Source organism: Lemur catta, chromosome 2 (genome assembly GCF_020740605.2).
Source record: "Lemur catta isolate mLemCat1 chromosome 2, mLemCat1.pri, whole genome shotgun sequence".
NCBI classification, from domain to species: Eukaryota; Metazoa; Chordata; class Mammalia; order Primates; family Lemuridae; genus Lemur; species Lemur catta.
In genome coordinates, this window is record NC_059129.1 from 102,101,788 (window position 1) to 102,126,192 (window position 24,405).

General features: G+C 43.6%; 1 protein-coding gene and 1 pseudogene across 6 annotated transcripts; one reads left to right on the forward strand and one right to left on the reverse strand.

Annotated features, from left to right (window-relative positions):
- Positions 1–93: 93 nt before the first annotated feature.
- On the reverse strand, positions 94–23,144 carry ZBTB24 (zinc finger and BTB domain containing 24). 5 transcript variants are annotated; one of them, XM_045544165.1, is made up of 7 exons: positions 23,022–23,144; positions 21,373–22,352; positions 18,393–18,560; positions 17,811–17,894; positions 17,072–17,155; positions 3,844–3,894; positions 94–319 (listed from the first exon to the last, which is right to left on the reverse strand). In XM_045544165.1, exons 2-7 carry the CDS (start codon positions 22,322–22,324, stop codon positions 171–173), a joined length of 1,488 nt encoding a protein of 495 aa, XP_045400121.1. In that variant the 5' UTR covers positions 22,325–22,352; positions 23,022–23,144; the 3' UTR covers positions 94–170. The 5 variants fall into 5 exon arrangements, with proteins under 5 accessions (XP_045400121.1, XP_045400122.1, XP_045400123.1 ...); XM_045544167.1 differs by lacking the exon at positions 94–319 and adding an exon at positions 9,235–9,316 and having other exon boundaries at positions 3,881–3,894; XM_045544163.1 differs by lacking the exons at positions 94–319; positions 3,844–3,894 and adding exons at positions 7,460–8,465; positions 9,235–9,316.
- On the forward strand, positions 10,383–11,836 carry LOC123633493 (annotated as a pseudogene). Its single transcript, XR_006733608.1, has 2 exons — positions 10,383–10,902; positions 11,818–11,836. The product of XR_006733608.1 is annotated as a single-stranded DNA-binding protein, mitochondrial-like (transcript).
- Positions 23,145–24,405: the final 1,261 nt, after the last annotated feature.

Below are 24,405 nucleotides of genomic sequence, written 5' to 3' on the forward strand. Positions count from 1 at the left end.
GTCCTTATAGTCCCAGTAAGGAAACAGCACCTAAAGTGAAGGGACTCGTCCAAGGTCATTCAGCTAGTTAATATTAACAAAATTCTCATTTATTGAGCGTCATACTACTAAGAGCATCACCTTAATCTCAGTGTTCACAACAGTACCATTTTACCGAAAAGGAAACAGAGTCACAAAGGTTCGTTACTTGCCCACAGCAAGTGGCAGAGCTGGCATCCGGCCCGGTCTGTCTGGGCTCCACCACACCCATGTTGATCCAACATGACAAATGAAAGGCTGGCGTTGTAAGAAGCTGTTTCTTCTTTAGAGGAAGTGACACCTTTAACCAAGGGATAAATGAGAGGGTTGCTTTCCTTGAGATCCAAGGACCAGAAAGAGCTGGGCACTCTACGGCTCTCCCTTTCCCTACATTCTCACTTTGCCTTTCATCTGGAAACCCTCTGAGACCCAGTAAGACTGAACAGTCCTGCTGCCAGCTGGAGCTGAGAAGCAGGCAGAGGGAGGAAAGGGGAAGCGCCTGCTCTCTGCCAGGTCGCTCAGGAAACCAGGGCAGCCGCCCTCCCTGCTGGGCCCATGCTAGCGCTTGAGGCGACACGTCATTTGGCTTGAAATTAATTTGCCGTATATGACACACCCATATTTAAATAAATGGTGCAAAACGTTCTAAAGTCCACCACAGCCGGTTACCAGGCTTTTAGAACCATCCTATCTCCCTTTCATTAGATGGCAAACAACTGGCTGCTCCCACTTTCCACGTTTGCAAAGGGCCAACAGGGTCTGGCTTGACTCATGACTTCAGTTACAGCCAAAAGGGTTATGTGGCTCTCTGAACAGCAAATCGCAAATTTGGCTCTCTGAACAGCAAATCGCAAAATTTGTCTTTAAGAAAGATCACAGAACAAAAGTGAGTTCATCAGTGCTAAAAACCCTGCTGACCTGGAGTTTAAGTTTATGCTGATTACAGACTTACACTGGAGCATGAAGTATGGGGAATACATAGGTCTGGAATCCAGAAGGCCTGGCAGAATCCAGCTTTGCTTCACAACTAGCCTGGTGTAAACCTGCAAGTCACGACCCTTCAGTCTTCTCATCTTTAAATGGACGCAGTTTAGTTACTCAACCTCTCAGCCCATTTCAGTTCTGAAATCCTGTTACTCAATGTTGCTGGCCCTAAGAAATGTATAGAAGGCCCAAACCAAGTTCTACTTACAGAGTTTCTTCCAAGAAAAAAAAAAAAAACAAAAACTGATCTCTATTAAAGCTAAAATCGTACACTTATTACTTACCCATAATCACTCCTTGAGCCCTGAGTCACAGTCTATGTGTATATAGAACTATAAATACTGGCACATTCCTGCACATCATCTTCAGGCAGAAAAAAACAATACTGGCTCAATCGCATTGGCCAGTTCATACTGGAACAAATAAGTGGCTGATACATGAAACGTCAGTTTTAAAAGAATCTGTTCTAATGTTTTCAGAAATAGTCACCGCAGCAGTGGCCATGAGTTAAAAACCTGAGCCACTAAGACAGCTAGGATCCCCTTTCCTCTGACCCACACCATGTTCTGGCCTCCTGTAGTGCCATCCTTACTTCACCTCCCAACATCTCATCTCCTGGGCCTGCAGCCAGAAACTAGGTCCCAGCCACGGAAGGTGACATGTTTAAGCCACCCTATAATATGCCTTGCATCTGCAGGTCAGTGACTTCAAAGAACGAAGTCCTGGGCTTAGAGCTGTGGCTGCAGAATGGCCTGAGAGACACGGCTCCTGATGTAAAAATAATTAATTACATCTGAGCCACAGGGTCGTGAGTGCAATGAAAGGATATGACAGGGTGGCTTGATTGAGATTAGAGGGCCAGGGCGGGCCTCCCTGAATTCTGACAGATGAGTAGTCATGAGTCAGAGTGGGGACAACTTTCAAGGCGAGAAGCACCGGCCCCAGAGCCCTCAGGCAGTAAAGAGGTGGGTGTGTCTAGGGAACAGGAAGGAAGCCAGTGCGCCTCAAAGTGAGAATTGGGAAGGGGGCCCATGAGGAAGCTGGACGGTGCATTTTATTCTAAGTGCAGTGGGAAACGGCAGGATTTTAGGCAGAGACATGATCGTATTTGTCTTAATAAATAATGCAAATCCATTCATTTAGCAAGGCACTCTGCTAGATGCTAAGCCAAGGGGACAACGGTGAGCCCAAGTAGATCACCACTTCCAGTGAAGCAGGAGGAAGCGAGAGAGGGTAGAAAGATCAGCCAGGCCTTGCAGGAGTCCGGGCAAGAGATATGAGGTACCGTGAGGATGGGAGAGTGGATGGACTCAAAAGATATTTCACAGTGGAACTGACATAACATGGTGATGCACTGGTGTGGGGGGTGGGCCCCATCAAGAATGATTGGCAGCTTTCTCTCTTGGCTTAGTGGGTAGATCACAAATTTGGGTCCCTCCTTTCCTGTTCTTCCCTCTCACCTTATCCCTGTGTGTGCTACTTTTTATTCAACACCTTCCCCAGAAGTCAAAGCATAATTATTATTTCCTAGACTCCAAGATAACACAAGGGACTCTTGAGAGGCTGCAAGTAGGTTCAGGATCAGGTTAAATACTTTCCCTATTTTGGTTTATAAGACTGCTTTTGCCCTTCAAACACTGATTATAAGAAAATTTTTTCCAGAAGTCACACAATCATACTAAAATTATCTGAGATGTGGATTTTTAAAATGTTTTTTTTTTAAATTTCAGCATTTTATGGTGATACAAAAGTTTAGGATACGTATATTGCCCTTGCTCCCCCTCCCTGCCCCAAAAATGTTTTTTTTTTTTTAAATTCTGATTTAGCCTAATGAAGATTCAGTTTAACTTTTTATTTAACAAGTATAAAAGTAAACTAAAACCAAGGGCCAAACTCTTCTGGAAAATCATCTTCAAATTCATATTCATGAGTGGATATTAAGAATTCAGAATAAAAGTTCCCTACCTTGACCCCTGGTCAATTTTTTTTCCTTTTCCACACTTCACACTGAGTACTTCCCAAACTCACATATTAAAAGCTAAGATCCCTTGCTAATGTTATCTAAGGTGTGTTCAAGTGCCTATGTTTTGTATTGAAAATGTGACTGAATGTGCTTTCTTAATGTGATACCTTTCAAGTGAGGACACACACACACACACACACACACACACACACACACACACATATGTATATATTCCAGTCAACTAAAGTTCTTTGCTGCTTAATTACCTGTAAAGAATTTGAAAGCAGGATAAACTATCACAATGACATTCCAGCTTCCTTTAGAGGTCACTCCTTGATAACCTGCTATTTACAAAAGGCAGGTAAGGGGGATTTTTTAGGGGTCATTCCTCCATACCTGCTGTTTACAAAAGCAAGACAAAGGTTTTCTTTCCATTCTTAGGAATTTAGGCTTATTTAAGTTTGAAAGCTAAGGATGAAAAATTACCTTAATACTTATAAGAATAACAAGAATAAATCTGTCTTATACTTAAAATATCCTCAGTTAAAAGTCTGAAACAAGGGCTCACTTACAGAGGTCTGTGTTAACTAAGACATTTTCACTTTAGTAGTAACTTTCACCCAATTGGTAAATTTCAATTAACCTTTAAATCCATAGTAGTAAAATACTATTGTGAATATTAATACGGAAGTTATTGAATTTTACCATAACTTTCACTATTATTGTTTTATGTAGAAAGCTTATGATTGTATGCTAGAATTTCAGACATAGATCCTCAAGTTTAGTCAAAAAGCTAAACTACTAGGTAGATCATAGGTAATAAGAAATTCAACTTTGTCTCAAAAGCCCTGTTCCCCAGTTCTGGCTCTGCCACTTACTGTATGACCTTGGGCAATGGACCGTATCTCTTTGGGCCTCCATGTTCTCATCTGTAAAATAGGCATAATAATATTACCTCACTGGAATGTCATGAAGATTAAGACATACCTCAAACGGGTTAGAGGTGTGTCCCAGACGCTGCTACCCTCCTCACTCCAGATGCCAGTTGTTATGAAGCCAACTGCGCCTGCCCCCTCAATTCTCATGATGTTCTAACCCCTGGTACCTTAGAATGGGACTGTATTTGAAGAAAGATGAAATTACAAATGAGGTCATTAGGGTGGGCTGATCCAATATGCCTGGTGTCCTTAAAAGAGATCAGGACACAGACACACACAGGAAAGAACACGTGAAAACACAGGCAGAACAAGACAGCCAGGAGAGAGGCCTCAGAAGAAACCAACCCCACTGACATCTTGATCTTGGACTTCTACTCTCCAAAATTCTGAGAAAATAAATTTCTGTTAAGCCACCCAGTCTGTGGTATTTACTACGGCAGCCCCAGCAAATTAATAAACCAGTTGTGGCCAGAGGTACCTGGAGTCCTCTAACCACAAAGTGCTTTTTTCTTCTGTGCCATGACATGGAAAGGTTTGAGAGACAGTAAGATAGGATATGCACCTACTTTGTCTCCTGGCCCATGGAACGACTCCATTTATGGTAGATACTGTTATTGCTCCCATTTATGAAAACCTAGGTAAACATCTATAAGGAGAATTCTAGGAAACCATCTATAAGGAGAAGCTTTTTTATTCCTCAGCAACATTTAACCTGTTCACATTTGTAACACAAGAACCAAATGTAGGAAAAACACAGAAGAGAGGTGGCAAGAGTAGTTTCAAGAAACACCGGGCAAGCACAGGAGTAACTTATTTTGATGGTAGGAGCTTGAGTCATCCCAAGGCTAGTCCTTGACTGAGAGGAAACCAAAGATTTGCCTTCAGAACAAGGTATGTTTCAGTAGCCCAAATGCATAGTATTCTATTTCTTAAGAAACACACTTTGTATTTCTGTGTTTGTTACAATTTTAAAAACTGTACACATTTAGTACAAAATGAATTGTGAAACATTACACTGGCTATATAATTTCTCAAGGACATTGTGTATGACACTTCCTTTGGGTACAGAAGTCACTGAACTTTAAAAATAGGGATTTCATTCAAAGGGGCAGAATGTGTATTTGGGACACGGGGAGAGGCTAGATTGACAAAGCTATCATTTTCTCAGTTTCCCTTTGACAGCAGGTCAAATAATCCAGTTCTGGCTGGGACTGACCCTCAGCTGGAAGGAGGCCCATGCTGTCCAACACAGGATCCACTGGCCTCGTGTGGCTATCGAGCACTTGCAATGTGGCCACTGCAACTGAAGAATTGGCTTTTAATTAATTTTAATATAAATTTAAAAACTGACATTTGTTTCAGTTATTGAAAAAAAGCTCAAGTATGTCTGCAGCTACTTGATATGTGAATCTAGGCTTCAACTATAAACTGTATGAAATCTAAATATAGATGAAGTATGTCCAATGAACAGTAGCATCGAACTGAGATATGCAGGAAGTATAAAATACACAGGAGATTTTGGAGACTTAGTATGAAAAAGAGAACATAGATTACCTCACAAATACATTTTTACAACAAGTTTACATGTTGAAATGATAATATTTGGCAAATACTAAACAAACTTTTATTAAAATTAATTTCACCTGCTTCTTTTGTTTTTAAATGTGGCTACCAGTAAATTTAAAATTACCCATGTGGCTCATGTTATAGTTCTCCTAGTGCAGAGGTAGACTGATACAAAGCCAGTTAAACTTGACTTATAAATAGCTATGTAACCATATTTTCTGAATAATTACCTAGCTATCCAGGGTGAGTAAAAATTCATTTACTTTAATACTATGTATTTCCTGGAGAAAATTTGGGTCAGCAAGCTTTGAAAAGCGGGTAAAAATTTTGTTTTAAGAATAAATTTAAACAGTTTAAACAACTAAATCAAGAAAATGAAATAATACTCAGGGTATAATAGTATTTATAAAAATCAAAAGTTTGCTCTACTCAGGCCTGATTTAACATTACTTTGGTTGATACACATATGTATCATTTTGGAAATTTTGTGAATTACATATAATAAAATACAGCTTAGCAAATATGCAACTTCAAAATGTTTTCACCTTTTCTCAAACCTCAAGAATTCTCTATTACTTTAACCTCCAAAGAACTTTTATGAGTTAGGTAGAAATCAAAGATGTCTAAAACAAGAAAACAATTGAAGTAAAGACCCTACTGATTTTAGAGTGATTACCCTACTCTCCAACATTATTAATTTAGATATACTAGTACCCATGTTTTTTCCTCAAAAATCCTCTACCAGTTTACGTGAAAGTGGTCAAAAAATTCAATAAAATATGCTGAGCTTGAAAACCTAACCCAAATATAATGTAATCCTTTGATGATTATTTAAAATTATACAACAGTTACAGACACACACTGGCTACTAAGTCTCTGAGGCTCAAAGTTATTTTAAAAGATTAGGAGAAGATACTGACTTTTAAAAATGACATGTCCATTTTGTGGAATTTAACCTAGTCTGCAACAAAAATAGGTTATAATAAGCTTCCATCTCCAGAAAGTTATCAGATACAACCCACAGATCAACGTTTTCAAGAGATCAATTAGGATTCAGTAGAGAATATTTAACACTTAAATTACACTGAATAAAATTTTATGTTCCAGGATAAACTTCATCATAAAAATCAAATATCATTTCTGACAAAAATTCAGAATTTATTTGGGGTGAATGTCTTTTGTTTTCTTTTTTTTTGCGACACAGTCTCACTCTGTTGCCCTGGGTGGAGTGCAATGGCATCATCATAGCTCACTGCAACCTTGAACAGCTCAAGTGATTCTCCTGCCTTAACTTCCCAAATAGCTGGGAATACAGGTGTGTGCCCCCACACTCGGCCAATTTTTCTATTTTTAGTAGAGATGGGGTCTTGCTCTTGGTCAGGCTGGCCTGGAACTCCTGAGCTCAAGCAATCCTCCTGCCTTGGCCTCCCAGAGTGCTAGGATTGCAGGTATGAGCCACCCACCCAGCTGGGGTGAATGTCTTGATCTAATTTCGTATTTTAGGCTTTTTAATTAAAATTTTGATAGCCTGCTTTTCCAAAAATATGTAAATTCAGGTTTCTTAGAAAAGTTAAATTCAGTTTTAAAAAAAAAATCCTATACTTTTGGCTTTGTTGTATGAATGTTGAATTAAAGTAGACATTTAGTTTACATGAGCTTGAATCTACCTTAAGCATGACACAATGAGCCCACTGTACCGTATAAAGATTAAATGTCAAGGATTACTCTGTCTTGGGGGATTGGAAGTTATTAAAAGGATAAATTCCACAAACATTGTGATCTGTCATATTTAGTCCTGACTTGTCTTGTAGTGGCAATTGTGTTGACTAAGAAAAATAAGAAAGTGGAACCAACCATTCTATCCAGTTCAACCAACATGACTTCCTTTGTTCTAAAAATTAAAAGTATAACTGGAAAGGTCAGCAAGATCATAACTTATGGCTGTGAACATTTAACACTTACAGAAAAGTGTAAATCAGTGCTCCAAAAAGAAAAATTACCCCCGTCTTTAAGAGATGTAGATGAGAATGAAAACCATTCATCAATATTGAAATGCTAAATCCAAATCATTACAGATTAGACATGATACACACATGTATCACACATCTTGCTGCCTGTATGGAAAGCATTATAAACATCAGCTAGGTATCACATCTCTCACAGAAGGACCTGCAAGTTAGCATTTCAGGGAGCCTGACTTCAAGCATTCACAATCCAGTTCTAGCTGGCTTATGAGAAGAGCCCAACTGAACAGCCAACCGTTGTTTACAGGTCAGCTCTGCTCCTGGTCAAGTGGTGTGGGCTGGGGCACATGGTGAGTGGGTGGTGGCGGATCAGGCTCCTCTGTCAGCTGCAGGTGCTGAGCTGGATCTGAAGCACTTGCTGCTAAGTGGAGCTCCTCTGTTTGCTCTTGATGGGCATGAAGATGTTCTAGGGTTTCCTTGGACAGTGTGATTACATGCACTGGCTCTGTCTGTGAGGATTCCATCTGGCTTTCCATCATATTGAGGCTCTGAATGTGTTCTGTTTGCTCCTGTTGAGCCGAAAGAATTAAATTCTGCAGTTGCTCTGGCTGCTGTGTGAGCAAGGTAAGATTTGCAGCTTGGTCTGCGGTCATGTTCTGGGAACTCTCTGCAGTGACAATGCTGATTCCCTGGCTAGGACCAGGCATGAAATTGATGTTATGTACAGAATCAGTTACAAGAAGCTGAATTTCCTGCTCTCCCGAGGTAGAGAGTTGATATGGTTGTAGCTGAAGAATATTCCTGACCTCTTCAGTATTACTACTGCCAGAAACACTGCTGGCATCTGACACATGTTTCTCCTTGCTGTGGATTTTCAAGTGAGCCTTCAAGTTGTCTAAGCGAGCAAACTGTAAGTTACACTCAGGGCAGGAGAAAGGCTTCTTGCCCGTGTGTAGAATGCAGTGTCTCCTCTTGGCACTGGAGTCAGAGAAGCATTTGCCGCAAATGCCACACGAGTATGGCTTTTCTCCTCTACAAGAAAATATACATTTTCTTTTAAAAATGGAAATACTTACTTATTATTTCCTGAGTATTTAGGGAGAAGCAATCAAGAATAGCGGAAAATTAACTAGGCTACAAGTCGTAAGTCACAAGTTCTGTTATAACTTGAGGACTTGAAGCAAGTCACGTTTCCATGGACTTCAGTTTCTAATCTTAGAAAAAAGGAGGAGGTGGTATTTGAGGAAGGGTGGCAGATGGGGCTGGGCTAGATGCGATAAAATTTTATGATTCCACAGTATTTATTTCAGATAAGAAAGTAAATATTTAAATTTGACACATTTAGTTCTTTTTTGTTTTGTTAGTACTCACAGGCAAGTTTAAGACTATAGTGGCCAAATAAGTATATATGATTGATGTCAATTTAAAAATTTGAGCAGCCCCTAATTATTTGTGATGCTATTAGAAGTACTGTTAAGTCCAACCTGGGAGTAATATAACACTAAATTTAATATGTATTTTTGATTGAAAATTTAAGCTTTGGACCAACCCCCAGCCCCAAATCCAAAGTCAGTAAATGAAATCAATAACGCAAACTTTTACTGGTCAGAATCAGTATTCCTGATTTTGCCTAAGTGAGGAACTTCATTATTGAAAAGATAAACCAAAATAATAAACTACATGGAAAATTCAGAGTATCAATTTTGGGGAAAGGACTATGTAGGTGTCACATGTCATCCCACTGAAAGACAGAAGGGAAAGTTGAGACCTCTATGTGAGAAAAATATCTGCAAAACTTTACCGATGGATTCTGATGTGGGTCTGAAGAGAACTCTTTGCTGTGAAAGATTTGCCACAGATTTCACAAGTAAATGGTTTCTCACCTAAAAAAACGAAAGCACTTAGAAACGGCCATTCAACATAAAACAAAAACCACTGCACAGCGTCACAATATGAAAAGAACAAACGCAATATCCTCCATAAGCATGAATGAATGAAGCACTCACCAAATACCTCCTCTGGACCTAAGAACTGTGTGCTAAGTGCCAACAGGATCAGAGAAAGCACAAGTTATGGTACTTTCCCTTAAAAACTTGAAAATTGAAATACGGAGGTAAGTTTGCACACACAGGAAACAAAGGAAGGCACCGTATTTGTTCCTGTATTCTCTTCCTGTACCCCCCAACCCCCAATATAACAGCAACTTCTGCTCTCCTGCCTTACTGCTTGGGTAGGTAAGACCCCAAAAGGACTCCTGGGCATTAGGCTGATTTAGGTATTAATCACATTTATGTCTACATTCCACACATATCCAGAATTAGACCACTGCTCACCACCTCCACTGCCACTCCGGGTCCACGCCACCCTCACCTCGGGCCTGTTGGGCCTTCTGCTTCTGCTCTTGCTTCCCTGCCATCCACTGTCAACGCAGCCACCAGAGTGAGCACTGATGCTGTCACCTCATTTCACACTTGGACTGCAAACACTCCAATGATTTCTCATCCTGAGATAAAAGCCCAAGTCCTTGACCTACAAGGGATCACCCTTACTCCTCACCCCAAACTCCCTGATCTCATCTCAGGGTGTCTCCCAGGAGGGTTCACTCGCCTTATCTCCTTCCAGTCTCTGTCCACTCGCTGCTTGACCAGTGAGGCTTCGTCACCACCAAGAGCACCAACCCCCACTGCCCGCAGCACTCCTCAGTCCACTTCCCCGACTTAGCTTTTCCACAATGCTATCACCATCTCATACACTGTATATGTTACCCCCCTTCTTATGTAAGATAATTTGTGGTGTGTCCACTTCTAGTACCCCAGGCATGCCGTTCCAGAAACCCCTGCTGATGAGTGCATTTCACAGGGTGGACTAAGGCTCACACGGGATGTCGCAACTGCTCCAGACCCTACTGTGCTTCTTTGCCATCAACAAGTGTTTATTTGGTCAGGGGTGGAGCGTCAGGAAGAGTCTAAAGATTAGATTGCAAGAAAAGAAAACAGAAGCCATGTTTTGGAGACCTGTATTACGGGCACTTTGGCAGTTTATAAGACATGAGTCCGACATAGCTAGCACTTTGGTTCTTGAGAGATCCCTGAATCATGGGCAATTACTTGGGGAAGTAGGTCAGGACCCTGTCATGAGACAGGTGGAAGGAAAAAATCCAGTCACAATATTTTCTCTAGCAACAAATGAGATGTGGTCATCAGGGGACAGTGAAGTACACCAAATGGGTGATGTCAGTCAAAAGACAACATGGCACAGAATATCAGTTTTCCAGCCAGGCCTCAGAGATGTGGCGTATCAGTATGTGGAAAAAGAGGTCTCGAATTTATGTGGAAGAGAAAGTAGACTACGGTGAATACGTGGATAAAAATAATGTGAGGCAAGAAGCAACAACGATTACAGCTGATGATATTGTATTTCTGAGTGACCAGGCAAAAGAGAAGGATGATTCTTCTTTGGCCACTGTTTGGTACAGTCTCAATTCCAAATCATGTATAGTCTTTGTAGTTTCTAAAGAATTAAAATACTCTTTTACATATAAAAAGAGAACAGAAAACCCCACAAGTGTTTATTCAGTGTTAGTTTGCACACTACACATACAATGACAGGTCGTTCATGTCCCCCAGAAACAAAACTAGCTGGTGCGGTGGCGTGCACTGTAGCCCCAGCTACAGGGGAACCTGAGGGAAGGTCGCTTGAGCCCAGGAGTTTGAAACCAGCCTAGGCAACATAGCAAGACGCTGTCTCAAAGAAACCCAACCAAACAAGCACACAAAAACCCCAAAGCAGACAAAAAATTAAGTGATTCTAATGCAGGTGAGGAAACTAATTGCTTTTAAAAAAAGGCAAGCAGCAAAATCCTGCTTAGAGAACAGCCAGCGATAAGCGCAATTTGAAGTAGAGGATGGTCAGTGAGCTTCCCTTTCACAGTCACTGGAAAATTCAAGCAAGACATTTCCCCGAGCTCCAGCTAAACAGAACACACCTGTCTACTTGCCATTCCTATACTGACCAGGCCACTATTGTCCGTCTACAGATTTCTACATCAGGGCTGGGGCCCACCCTGATCTCAGATGGTTTTCTCCGTCACCAGACTCAGAGACTGAGCACCTGCTCTTTGCATGTGATTGTACAGTTCTGTGTGGGAAATACGTGTAACACTGTTAATTGTTAATTTTATTCAATTCCAGCTGGGTTTACAACATCTCAGAAAGTCTGTTGGCAAATGTTTTTAAAGGGCAAATGCTTAAAATAACAGAAATTCTTTCCTGGAACAACAGCCTGCAGCTGAAGCTCCTTGAGGGCGTGAGCAGGAAAGTAAGAAGACAAATTTTTCTAGCCAAGGTGAATCTCTTTGGTTTCTGATTTGTTCCCTTGTGTACAGCTCTACCACCTTCAGCTGAGAGACTCATTAAGTTTATGCAGTTCTGAAACACTGATAGGCCATCAACAAAGTGCCGATTACATAATAATCACGTGACGCAGGGCTATGCTTGACTAAACATTAAAATGAGTGCACCAACAATACTGAGTGCAGACAGGATGGTGGATGTGTGTGGAGTCAGGATCCGGCCAGACCAGAGAGAAGCCTGGACCAGGGCACTAGCACAAACACTATGACCAGAAAGCTGGCGTTGGAAATGGCCACGTGGCGTGGACTGGGCGAGATGAGGACTCCCTCTGCGGAGCGGTGGAGCTCAAAGAGGAGGCCAAGCCACAAAGAGCCGTAAAGGCTGGACAGAGGCCCTGTGGAGGCTCTGGAAGTTTTTAGCAGAATGATGACATAAGTACTAAGAAAATAAACCTGGGAATGATGAGGAGGGTGGGCTGGGGCAGGAGGGCCAGGCACGAGTTCCCGTAACAGTCTAGGCTCCAGGCCTGGACCAGGAGGTGGTAGGACGCAGATGGAGAGGAAGGACAAGAAGGTGAGGGGATAGGGCCTGAGAGACAGTGGGACCAGGATGTTTGTTACAGCAGCAACAGACAACGGTGATTAAAGGACACGGCAGAGACATGAGGATGACTAAAGGTCCCACCCAGGAGGATGTCAACAGAACTACTGAAGTAGCTCCTGGGTACCCCCCAGACCTTCCTCTCAGCAGTCTCCTCCACTGAGCCCACCCTGATGACTTGTGAATCCCAGACCTGCTCCAGTTAGTACCAAGCACTGGCTGCTTGCTGGGCACCACAGCAGGATTTCCTGTCCCATCGGCTCGGACTCGGAGTAACCTTCTTGGTTGCACCACCCTGTTCCCACCCAACACGGCAGGCGCGGTGCTGCCGCCGGTTCCCTCTGCCCGCACGTTCAGCTGGCAGTCCAGTGCCACACACCTGAGCATCCTGCCTCCCATGTGGAACACAGCTTTGTCTTTCTTACAAAATGACCCATATTCATTATAAAAGAATCAAATTTGAAAAGCACAAAAAAAGCAAAAACCACCCCACAGTCTCTTGAGATAACCAGTTTACACTGGGATAAACATCTTCACAGACAAACCTGTTGGTACATATAACACCTGAGTACACGGCTTTACACCGTGAGATCATCCTGTGTGTGCTGTTCTGTCACGTCAAGTAAAGCCACGCCACCATTTCAAAAGGCTGTGTTGTGTTCCATTGTGTATAGCCCAAAATTTACCTAATTTACCATCCTTACTGGTGAACATTTAGGTGGTTTTTAAGCTTGTGACATTACCAATAATCCTATGATGAATATCCTTCTGTAAATATCTCTTCACAACTAGGCAGTTTACATTCTGAAAAATACCGCCAAACTTCTTTCCAGAAAGTTCCCAAATTATATGCCTACCAACGGGAAGTAAAGATGCACATTTCCTGACATATTTGCCAATCTAATGGGCAAAAAACCCCACACCTTCCCTTTTTTTTGATTAATATGGTTAATGTGGTTTTACATCTGTCTACTCACTGGTCTTCGTCTTCTGAACCAATTTCCTTCCTGTGCTCACACCTCTACTGTGGCTTTTATCATGCCGTACTGAGATTCTTAATAGACGGTATATAGACTCTGTAAGGGCAATGATCCCCAGATCTCAGGAAGATGGGAAAGAACATTAATGGATGGTCCCAACACACAGTGGAGGAGATTTAGGAAGCTTCAGATCCAATCCAAGGAAGTAAAGCTGTGAATAAACCTGTGACCTAATTAACTTTATTATGTGCTACCAGGCAGGGCCACGTATAGTGAGTGGGAGCCCACTGCGTAGAATCAGTACTTATCTAACACCATCCAAGAGACATGGGCGCTGGAGGGGTGGCGCTGCACTGTAGGGTCAGGGGTCACTCACAAGCTTCTCCCTGGCCTGGGCTAATTCCCTTGACTCGCCCCCAGCTCACCAAGCAATCTTCTGGTCACTAACTAGGTTTTCAGGTACACTGACGTCAGAAAGGAGGTACTGTGGGCAATAAAAAGGAGCAATCCCTTTGTTGAGACATTGTCTGGTTTATCAGGCTCGTGATTTGCTTGGCTTGACTCAGTACCTTGACTCTGACCAGGTTCAGGTTCAGGGACAAGATCCAAGCATGAGAGCCTGAGCCATGGTGACCTCACTGGCACTGCACGTCTACCTGACACCTTGCCTCTATTTCAACCCCCACCACTGATGATGCCCTCTGAGGGAACAGAACAATTCTAACTTGCCTTTGACTTCTCTAGCACTTTGGTGCAGGACATCTAACCCAGAGGGAGTGCGTACACAAAGATCTAAGAGATGAACGACAGTCTTGGTTTCCAACTGAGAATGGCCCTGTAGGCACAACAGTGCTTCTCACGCTGTCCCCGTTCAACACTTGGGGAGCAGGGAACCAGCACGCTGATGCCCTGCAACGCCAACATCAGTTCTCTGTGCTGCTGCGAGGGACAGATGTGTCATAGTTCCTCACCTTGAAGAGCCCATTTTTTCTGAGGATTTCTAATTTCTAGGTCATGTCAACCACTTTACAGAGTTCCTTCTCCTTTTTTACCTTCCATGTGTCTTCCACTTTCCTCTTCTGCTTCTCCTCAAAGTAGACAGGCTGAGAAGGGTTCACTGGAATTGTAGGGGCTAAGACTTCTGTTCCTTTCATCCCCACTTCAAGCCTGGTACACGCAGACCAGAAGGCTTACTCCCACTTGTGCTCAGGAGGCAAAACCAAGGGAGGCACTTCCTCTCCGGCACTGCTCAGCATGACCAAGCCTCCTCCATTCTCCCCCATCCACCGTCTCCTAGGGAGCCCCATCACAGCTCCATTCGCTATTTACAGGCACATGTGTACGTGTGTAAACCCAGAGCTCTCCCTGCATCTCTCCCTTAAACTCGAATATCCAACTGCCTGCTCCACACTTGTAACTGGACGTCAAATGGACATGTCAGGCCAGGGGCAATGGTGTGTGCCTGTAGTCCCAGCTATTTGGAGGCTGAGATAGAAGGACTTCATGAGGCTGTAGTGAGCTATGATTCTGCTTGTGAATAGCCACTATACTCCAGCTTGGGCAGTATAGTGAGACCCTGTCTCTGGGGTGGGGGAAAAAAAGAAATTACAAATCTTAGACCCAATGGGACCAAAATCTAACTCCTTCTAGTTGCTTCTGCCTCCTCATCCAACCATAAGCAAATCACATCAACTCTTCCTTAGAATATATCCAGAACTGGACCATTTCCACAACTTCCACTGCTACTGCCGCACTGTGCCAAGCCCCTGACTACCGCCATAGCCTGGTAGGGCCTCTGATGGTCCACTGTGTCTCCACCACTGCCTCACCCCACCCCACATGGTAGCCGGAGTGAACCTATGACAATTCTAAGTCACGTCATATCACTTGTTTCAGTAAAGCTACCTCACTTAGAATAAAACCCAAACTCCTTAAGCCTGAGTGCATATTAGGATTACAGAGGAGTACTTTCAAAAACCCAATTCTGAAGCTCCACTCTAGGTCAAGTCAATCAGAATTTTGGGAGTTCAAAAAAAAAGCTTCTTGGGTGACTGAAGCATGTGGCTAACCTGAGAACCCCTGGACCACATGGGCTCCAGCTATCTCTGATCCCCTCCCACTTCCAGCCTTGCTCTGCCTTGGCATTCTCTCCTCTGCCCAGCATCTCTCTGGCACGTCACAGAGACTCCTGCCTGAGGGCTGTGTGCCTGCTGTCCCCCTGCCTAGAATGCCCTCTCCTCGACAGCCTGCTCCACCACTGCATTCTAATCTTCATCCAAGATCCCACCTCATCCACGATGCCTTCCCACATCAGTCTTCCCATACAAGAGCAGCTCGCCTGCCTGTACCCGGCCTTTTATTCCTCATAGTGCTCACACCAACTAACGTGTTACATGCGCGTTCGCTCTCAGTCTCCTCGGTTCAGTGTTGGCCCCTCAACGCAGGTGCCCTGTCCGTCTCCTTCACTGCCGCATCCTCGGGGCCTGAAACGGTGCCCGGCTCCCAGTAACTGCTCAGTAAGAATGTGGTCAATGGACAAATTAAATTTCACAGACTCTATTAATGATAATGTCTGTAGAAAGACTGTATAGAGCCTGTTTTCATAAAATTCATACCTATGAGACATTTACTGACTTTAAGAAAAACGTATATTTTAAAAAAGAATGTCCAGGCCGGGCGCGGTGGCTCACGCCTGTAATCCTAGCCCTCTGGGAGGCCGAGGCGGGTGGATCGCTCGCGGTCAGGAGTTCGAGACCAGCCTGAGCGAGACCCTGTCTCTACTAAAAATAGAAAGAAATTATCTGGCCAACTAAAAAAATATATATAGAAAAAATTAGCCAGGTGTGGTGGCGCATGCCTGTAGTCCCAGCTACTTGGGAGGCTGAGGCAGTAGGATCACTCAAGCCCAGGAGTTTGAGGTTGCTGTGAGCTAGGCTGATGCCACGGCACTCACTCTAGCCTGGGCAACAAAGTGAGACTCTGTCTCAAAAAAAATAAAAATAAAAAAAAATAAAAAAATAAAAAAGAATGTCCAAAGCACCATAAACCAATGTGATATATAATTTTAGTAGGCAATAGAATCATTAATTAACCTATAATGGAAAGTTTTACTTAACAAATCTAACAGGCTTATTATTAATATGTGCTCCCTACCAAAAGGTGTAAAAGAATCACATTTTTACTTTTCTGAAAAAAATTTGCCCTGCTCTACTCAATCCTGCCTCCTCTTCATCCCTGAAGCTGATTTTTCTGGTGGTGACGATGTTTAAGTTGTAAGTGCTGGTGCTAGGGCAGAAAGTGAAAAAATTCTCAGTATCTATGCTACCTTAGTGTCTGTTTCATTTTGCTTCCTTTTCTAAAAAATTATCTTTAGAATTTTCAATGCTGCCGTAAATTAAAAGTGAAACCGAGAACCATACTCAGATTCGTACATTTTGTGGTATAAACTGAATTTTCACAAATGAATAGTACTCAGTAAGTGATCTCCTTTTGTAGGTTTTGCTAACCTACAAGATGTGATTTTCCCACAGAAAGTGCTGATAGCATTCTGCCTTGGGCATTTAGGCAATCTACTTATAAAACTCCCACCAAATTTACAATAAACATTCCTAAATACAGGCTGAGGAGGGGACCCAAGAGAACTTCGCTCCTCACACTTCTGAAAACGTCCAGTATACCAGGGAGGATGGGTGAGATGGAGTTTTACCTGTGTGTGTTCGCATATGTTTCTTTAGCTGAGACACATCCATGAATTTGCGATGGCAGTGGTTGCATTCCGGTAATGAGTGGCCTTGTCGCAACAATAAAAAAAGTGTCAGTGCATATATGTTCTCCCTGCATTTCTTCAGTGATTTGTGTTAAAGCACTTCCCTGAAAAATAATCACTTTAAATATGGTACTTTAACAACAAAATTTTTTACTAACTTGGTTAACAGTATTTTCCTATACACCTCAACTCACTGGTTCCCCTTGAGACAGCTGGGACGCTTCTAATCCTCCCATTTCCTGCAAGCACTGGTATGACTGTGGCCACAAATGATCTCCCAGCCCACATTCATTCCTTATCAGTTGGCAGGAAAAAAAAAGGGCAATGGGTAGAACCGTGTGGGAGAAAGCCTGGATTGACAGCCATGGGGTGATGATGTCTCTGTCCAGGCACTACTAATCACCAATCAACTGAAGCCTCCTCCTTGGGCAAGTGGCACTTTTGAAAGATACTGATTCTGTAGGGTTTCTGTGTGTGGCACCAAAACTGGAGTATAAAAATTAAATACAATTCACAGGTAGCATAGGATAACAGAAGACCATCTAATTGAGATTGCTATCTTAAGACTCTCTTTCCCAAATACCCATTTATCATCTACAACATGAACCTAATGTTTCAGAAACAATTTGCATTTGCATTTTTTCCCCATCAATCCAAATTTTCTCTCACTTTATTGTACCTGTATGAACTCGGTAATGGCTCTTTAGTTGTCTTTTCTGGCTGAAATATTTTCCACATTGATCACAGGTAAAAGACTTCTGTCCTGCCAAAAAAAACAAAACACTAAAACATGCAAAAACCTATAAAGACCTAGAGTGCTCGCTAATAAGGTAAATACCACAGTGAGCCCAGGTCCCCATTTTCTACAAATGATACAAGTGATTTGTCTACAAACCCAAAAGCCTTCACAGTCTACTGCAGAAACATAAATGTGCAAAGGTATATAAGGCAATAGGGAGTGGTGGAGATTGGGGTAGAACTGGAGAATTTAAGTTTCCCCCAAAGGCACCCAAAGTAAAATAATTTAATAAAACATATTTGCACATTGAACTCCTGGAAGCCAGCTTATAGGCTCTAGCTTAAGGACCAGTGCTGTGCAGAACTCTAAACTACACTCTTACAGATGTAGAAATTCTGTCTTTCAATGACACCACATGGGAAATGATATCAGGCTGAGAAAAACATCGTTTAGACATTGGTAATGTCCACCCTCGGTGATGGGAATCTGCTGGCAATTGGCCCTCTGGTGCAAGCCAGCTACCTGAGTGCAGACTCATGTGCTCTAGCAGCGAATGCTTGGTGGTCAGAGCCTTGCTGCACACGGTACAGGTGTATGGCCGCTCGCCTGTGTGCATCCTGGTGTGGACCTGGAGGGAGTGCTTCTGGGCAAAGCCTTTTCCACACTCATTACATTTGAAAGGTCGCTCCCCTGAAATAAGAGCCGAAGAAGCATGGTGTAAGCACGAATCTGCACATCTTTCTGTTCCCTCCCAAATTAAAATAAGAATAAAGGGATTGCTCTTAAAAGGCACACATCCAAAAGGCCAATGAACATATGAGACAACATCAGCATTAAAATTTTGAAACCTGGAATAGATGAATCCCAAGCCAACAGGGAGTGGCACTGACACAACCTCATTTTTAAGACATAGCCTCCAAAAGGCTTAGGAATGGGTGGCACCTGCTATCTCTGGAAAGAGGGGTGATGGAGGACAAATAACAGTCTGTTTCAAAGGTGGCTAGACCCCAGATCCAGTCTCCCATTCTACACAGCCAGGAAACTGGCCCTCTCCCTAGCAGACAATGGAGAATATTCTCTGAAGACAGTAAAACAAAGGGTCTCTGGATTAGGGGTTGCCAGGCACAGCTGAGTGGGATCGCCACGAGGAGAGTAAGTCAACATTTACATCTGGGTGGATGAAATCCCCCCCCCCCCCCCCCCCCGCCAGCCTTCTTTCTCCTCTAGTTCTATAGGGTGGAAGTCAGGCCTATCACCTTCAGGAGGGACAGTGAAGGTCTTCTACTGGAATGTGAAAGGCCTGAGGTAAGAGAGCAAAGATGCTGAAGCCAGGCACCAGCAAGGAAGTAGGGTCCAGCCACACCACTTCCAGCAAGGCCACTATTTACAGCCTCTCTCCACACACGCAGTGTGCTGGGAGCTTTTAGCAACCCACTCTAGCATATGATTAAATGTGATTTCATATTTTTATTTATTATTTTTATTTTATTTCAAGCATTCAAGGAAGCCACTTACTAGAGAGACAGATATCAAAACAAACAAGAAGAAAAAAAAAGCAACTTGCCCAGGATGAAGAAAATGGTAAAATCTAACAAATATGTAAAAGTTATCATTAACATGCTCAGAGGTAAGATATCACACTGTGAAAAAAAGAGCTCCTAGAAGTGAAAAAAAAAAAAAGTGGAAATAGAACTCCTATAAGGGCTGAAAGATAAAGTAGAAATCTTCCAGAAAGTAGAGCAAAAAATCGTGGAAAATATGAGAGAAAAGGAAGTTAGAGGATGCGTCCAAGAGGTTCAACATCCAAACAGTAGTTCTGGAAAGAGAGATAAGAGAAAACAGAGGGGAGGAAATCACCTAAGAAACAATTCAAGAAAATTTGAACTGAAAGGCAGTTTCCAGACTGTGCAGATCTACCTGGTATGTACCCAAATGGAAGAAAACAGATTCACACTCAAGTGACTGCAAAATTTCAGAATATAGATGCTCCTTGACTTATGATAGGGCGACAACTTGATAAACTCATCATAAGTTGAAAATACTGTAAATAAAAACATGCACCTAATACACTTAAGAGTGCTGAGCAGGTTGTTTACCCTTGCAGTGGTGGCTGACTGGGAGCTGCTGCTCGCCACTGCCCCCTAGCACTGCAGGAGAGTATAATACCAAATATTACTGGCCTGGGAAAAGATCAAAACTCAAAATTCAAAATTTGCTTTCTACTGAATATATATCACTTTTGCACCACTGTAAAGTTGAAAAGTTGTAAGCTGAACCATCGTGAGTCGGGGACCATCTATACTGGGGACAAAAGGAAAGAGCCTACATGCTATTTTTTTCTTAAGTCTTGTAGAATGGTTTAACTCTAACCTATGTACATACAAATCTTTGACAAAAACAACCAAAATACAACCTATTACAGTTCAAATATTTCTCAAGTATCTACTTTGTTCTAAGTAACAGAATTTACGGTTTTCAACCTATCTGTAGGTAAAATCTCTGGGGAGCTTTTAAAAGCACCAAGGCTCTAGACAATTAAATCAGAAGTTCTGGGATGGGGCCCAGGCAGTGGTAGTTTTAGAAGCTCCCCAGGCAATTCTAATGTGCAGGTTGAGAACCACAGCAGCAGATGCTGGATGACATGAGAGCAAGCTGCTGGATCTTATGAGAAGATTTAAGCACCAGTCCCTATAATTGAGCTTACAGTAAGTCGAGGGACATACAAATGGCATTCACAACCTGATCCAAAACACAGTGAGTTAAGCACCTCAGAGAGGAGTCAAAGGAGGAAGGGATTTCTGGCTAGGGCTACTGTCCAACATAGTAGCCACTAACCACATGTGGTTATTCAAATTTAAATTAACGAAAATAAAATTTAAAATTCAGTTTCTCAGTCACACTAGCCACAATTCAAGTGCTCAAAATCCACACATGGCTACTGGCCACCATATTGGACAGCACAGGTACATAACATTTCCATCATCACTGAAGGGTCTATTGGCCTGGACTGGGCTAGGGGAACCAAAAAGGAGAAAGAATTTACATCTAGATGGCTGAACAAGAAAGCTGTCCACAAAGACCTGGGCAAAAGCATGGCTATGTTCAAAGTAAGGAATGTTCAAGAAACAGAAAGCAGAGTAAATTGGGCTACTTCTCCATAACTGGACATTAAAGCCTTGAACCAACAATTCCAAATAAGAGGGGTTTTGGAATCAGGCCATCTAGATTCAAATCCCAGTTTTGTCACTTACATAGGTGACCCTGGGAAAGTTATTTAAATCCTTTGGAACTCGGTCTCTTTATCTGTACCACAGGGATATTGTCTACCTCGAGGGGTGGTTGTGAAAATTAAATGCTACTGCATTTAACAGTAACAGTAACATTATAAAGGCTTTATTACAATGCCTGTCACATAGGAGTTGCACAATAAATAAAAGCTACTATTATCATCACTACTCCAAATTCCAAAACACACTGCAATAAGCTTTGGAAGCATCATTACCTGTGTGGCTCCTCTGGTGGATTGCTAAAAAATGATTGTACTTAAAGACCTTGCCACAGTCTTTACAACGGGCCTCAGGGCCACCAGGGCGCTTTCTCTTTCCACAAATCCTCTTGGCTGAACCCTGGTCATCTTCATCCCCAACAAGTTTGTAATCTTTAAGTTTGACTGATCTCTGGATCCTCCGTTTGCTGTATCGACTCTGGTTGTCCTGTCCATTCTGAGTCTTGGGATCACAGTTCTCATCTTTTTCAGTTGGCATGTCCTCCACTCTACCTGGTGCACAAGCAGGCTCAGTTTCTTCCTTTTCTTTTGTTGGAATCTCTTCATTTGGTAAACCATTGTCTCCTTTAACCACAAAGTTTTGTCTATTCTGAACTGAATTGTTCACTCTCAGCTGTATTTCTTCCTCTGCAGCCAGTTCTGATTTCTCCTCCTGCAAACTGTTGACTTTTTTGGGTCTTCCCCGTTTCCGCTTTGGAGGATCATTTTTCTTATTAGAAATAACAACCACTGGAGCACCAGCAGTGTTCAAAGTCGTTGGCTTTGGGGAACTATGATTATTCTGGAAGTCTGTATAAGCCTTTACCAGGTCATAGATTTTTAAGAACTGAGCCGTAGCCAGGATTTGTTCTGTACTTTTCTCACTGGTGTGGAGATAACCTGTGTAGATAAATTCCAGCAGGATACCAAAGGTGTCTGCAACCATGCCCTCCAGCATATAAATGGACTGGCCGATCTCCCCCTCTTCTGCAAACATCATTGAGAAGTATTCACTACTGGCAGCAAGTAAGGATTTGTGGGCTCGGAAATGCACATTCTCCACGATTAAAGTAATGTCACAGAGGAAGCCTTTTTTCCTCTGATCCTCAAAACTGGCCAGGATGGTGTCACTGTGAGTGTCAGAGTGTACAACAAGCTGCCCTGAAGGCGCTGGTAATGTTTCTGCCATTTTCTTTAGAAGCCAAGAAGGCTTAAATCTGAAATAAGAAAACAATGTTTAAAGAGGAGGAAGCATTGTATAAAACGTTAATCCCATAATACATGAACCTACTATTCACTTAACCTGATTAACTGAATTTTACCATTAAAAAAAAATCTATTTTGAAATGTAGTTTTGAGTTTTCATTCCTGTTGCACCGTTACCTAGCTGGGTGACTTTCCATTCTCCATGTAGCCTCCCAGGGTCTGTTTTCTTCTCTAAAAGAAAGGAATGGGCTCAATCACCTTTAAAGTCCTTCCCAGCACTAACTTTCTATGGTTGCACAAATATAGCAATGAGAACTACGCTGCTTCCATCTCACAGATTAGCCATTTCTTCAGTGGGAATATTGAAAAAGGTGAAGAAAACGTACACGTGCCATGTGAATTTGGGGTAGCCGCAATAAGATGATAATAACGCAAGCAGTAAGGGGCCTCCCTGTGGAAGGGTGGCGTGGAAATCCCAGGCTGGCGCCAGCCGGCGCATGAAGCCCCCCGGGGCCCCGGGCCGGCAGAGCAGGGAGCGGCGGCGCGGGGGAAGCCCCCAGACCCCGGGTCAGGACCGTCGGGCCCGCCAGGGGAGCGGACGTCTGGGTAGAATAGACGCAGCCGAGGGTACGCAGCCGGGGGTCCCCAGCCCCTTGACAGCGGGCGCGCGGCGGACCTACCTCTCGGGGCGCCCGGTGGGGTCCGGGTCGCGGCCAGCCCACCCCGCTGCCTGGCGGGCACCCCCGTACCGGGCCAGCGTCAGCCCTCCGCTCCGCCCGGCCCGCCTCAGAGGCTTCTGCGCCGCCCAGACTTCGGTCCCTGCACCACCGCAGCCGCTGCAGCCGCCACAGCCAACCCGGAAGCGTCGCCCGACCACGTGGCCCACGGAGGCGCCCCCAGCAGCAGGCTCTGCGAGTGGGGGCGGGGCGCGGCGCAAGGGCGGGCGGGGCGCAGGGGCGGGGCGCAGGGGCGGGGCGCAGGGGCGGGGCGCAGGGGCGGGGCGCAGGGGCGGGGCGCAGGGGCGGGGCGCAGGGGCGGGGCGCAGGGGCGGGGCGTGGTGGGGAGCGTGGGGGCGTGGCGCCGGGAGGCGGGCGGTGCCTCGGGGGAGAGCAATGGGGTGTGGTCTTTGAGCTAAATTGGAGTCAAGGGATTCGAATGGCGTTGAAACCCTGCACTGTGGGAAGTTTTATATTGTATGAAACGTTAGCTCCTCACCGACACCTTAATCAATTTTGTCTCTTCCCAGATATGGCATTAAGTTCTTGAATGTGTGGTGAAGGAATGAAATCGCATTACCGTCACCATCTAATGCCAATAATAACTTTTTCACGTCTGCCTCCTTTTCCTCCCCATTTCCGATGGCCTTAGTCCAAGGGAGAGAAGAGAGCACTCTAGTCCGACACACCTGGGTTCTGAGAGATCTCGGGCAAATTATTCTCACGACCTTGTTTACTTGTGAGATGGAGATGTTAACACTAATGCCAACTTGGCAGGGTCCCTGTGCTTAAGCAAGGTTAAGTATGTAATGGGCTTAGTATGTGCCTGGTTTAATTTATGTCTGTTGCTATTAAAATATTACTGTTATTCAGACTTACATCATCTTTCTTCAATAGGCTAAGGGTCTCTACTCTTAGCTGCAGTGCTGTTCCCTTTAATACACAGGAGTATAGAAAATCTCTCCAAGTACAAGTCAATCCAGAGCCTAGAATCTCTCCCCTGCTTAGTATTCATTGTGGCTCCCACTTGCCCTCTGGATAAAGTCCAAGTTTCTTTTCCTCTTATTTTTAATTAATTTATTTTTGAGACAGGGTCTCACCCTGTCGTCACCCTAGGCTGGAGTACAGTGGTGAGATCATAACTAACTGCAGCCTCGAACTCCTGGACTCACATGATCCTCCTGTCTCAGTCTCCTGAGTAGCTAAGACTACAGACACGAGCCACCATGCCAGACTAACTTTTTAAACATTTATTTTATAGAGATGGAGTCTTGCTATGTTGCCCAGGCTGGTCAAGCTTCTTTATATAGTCTGCAAGCCCCACCCAAATCTGCTCCCTACCTATTTT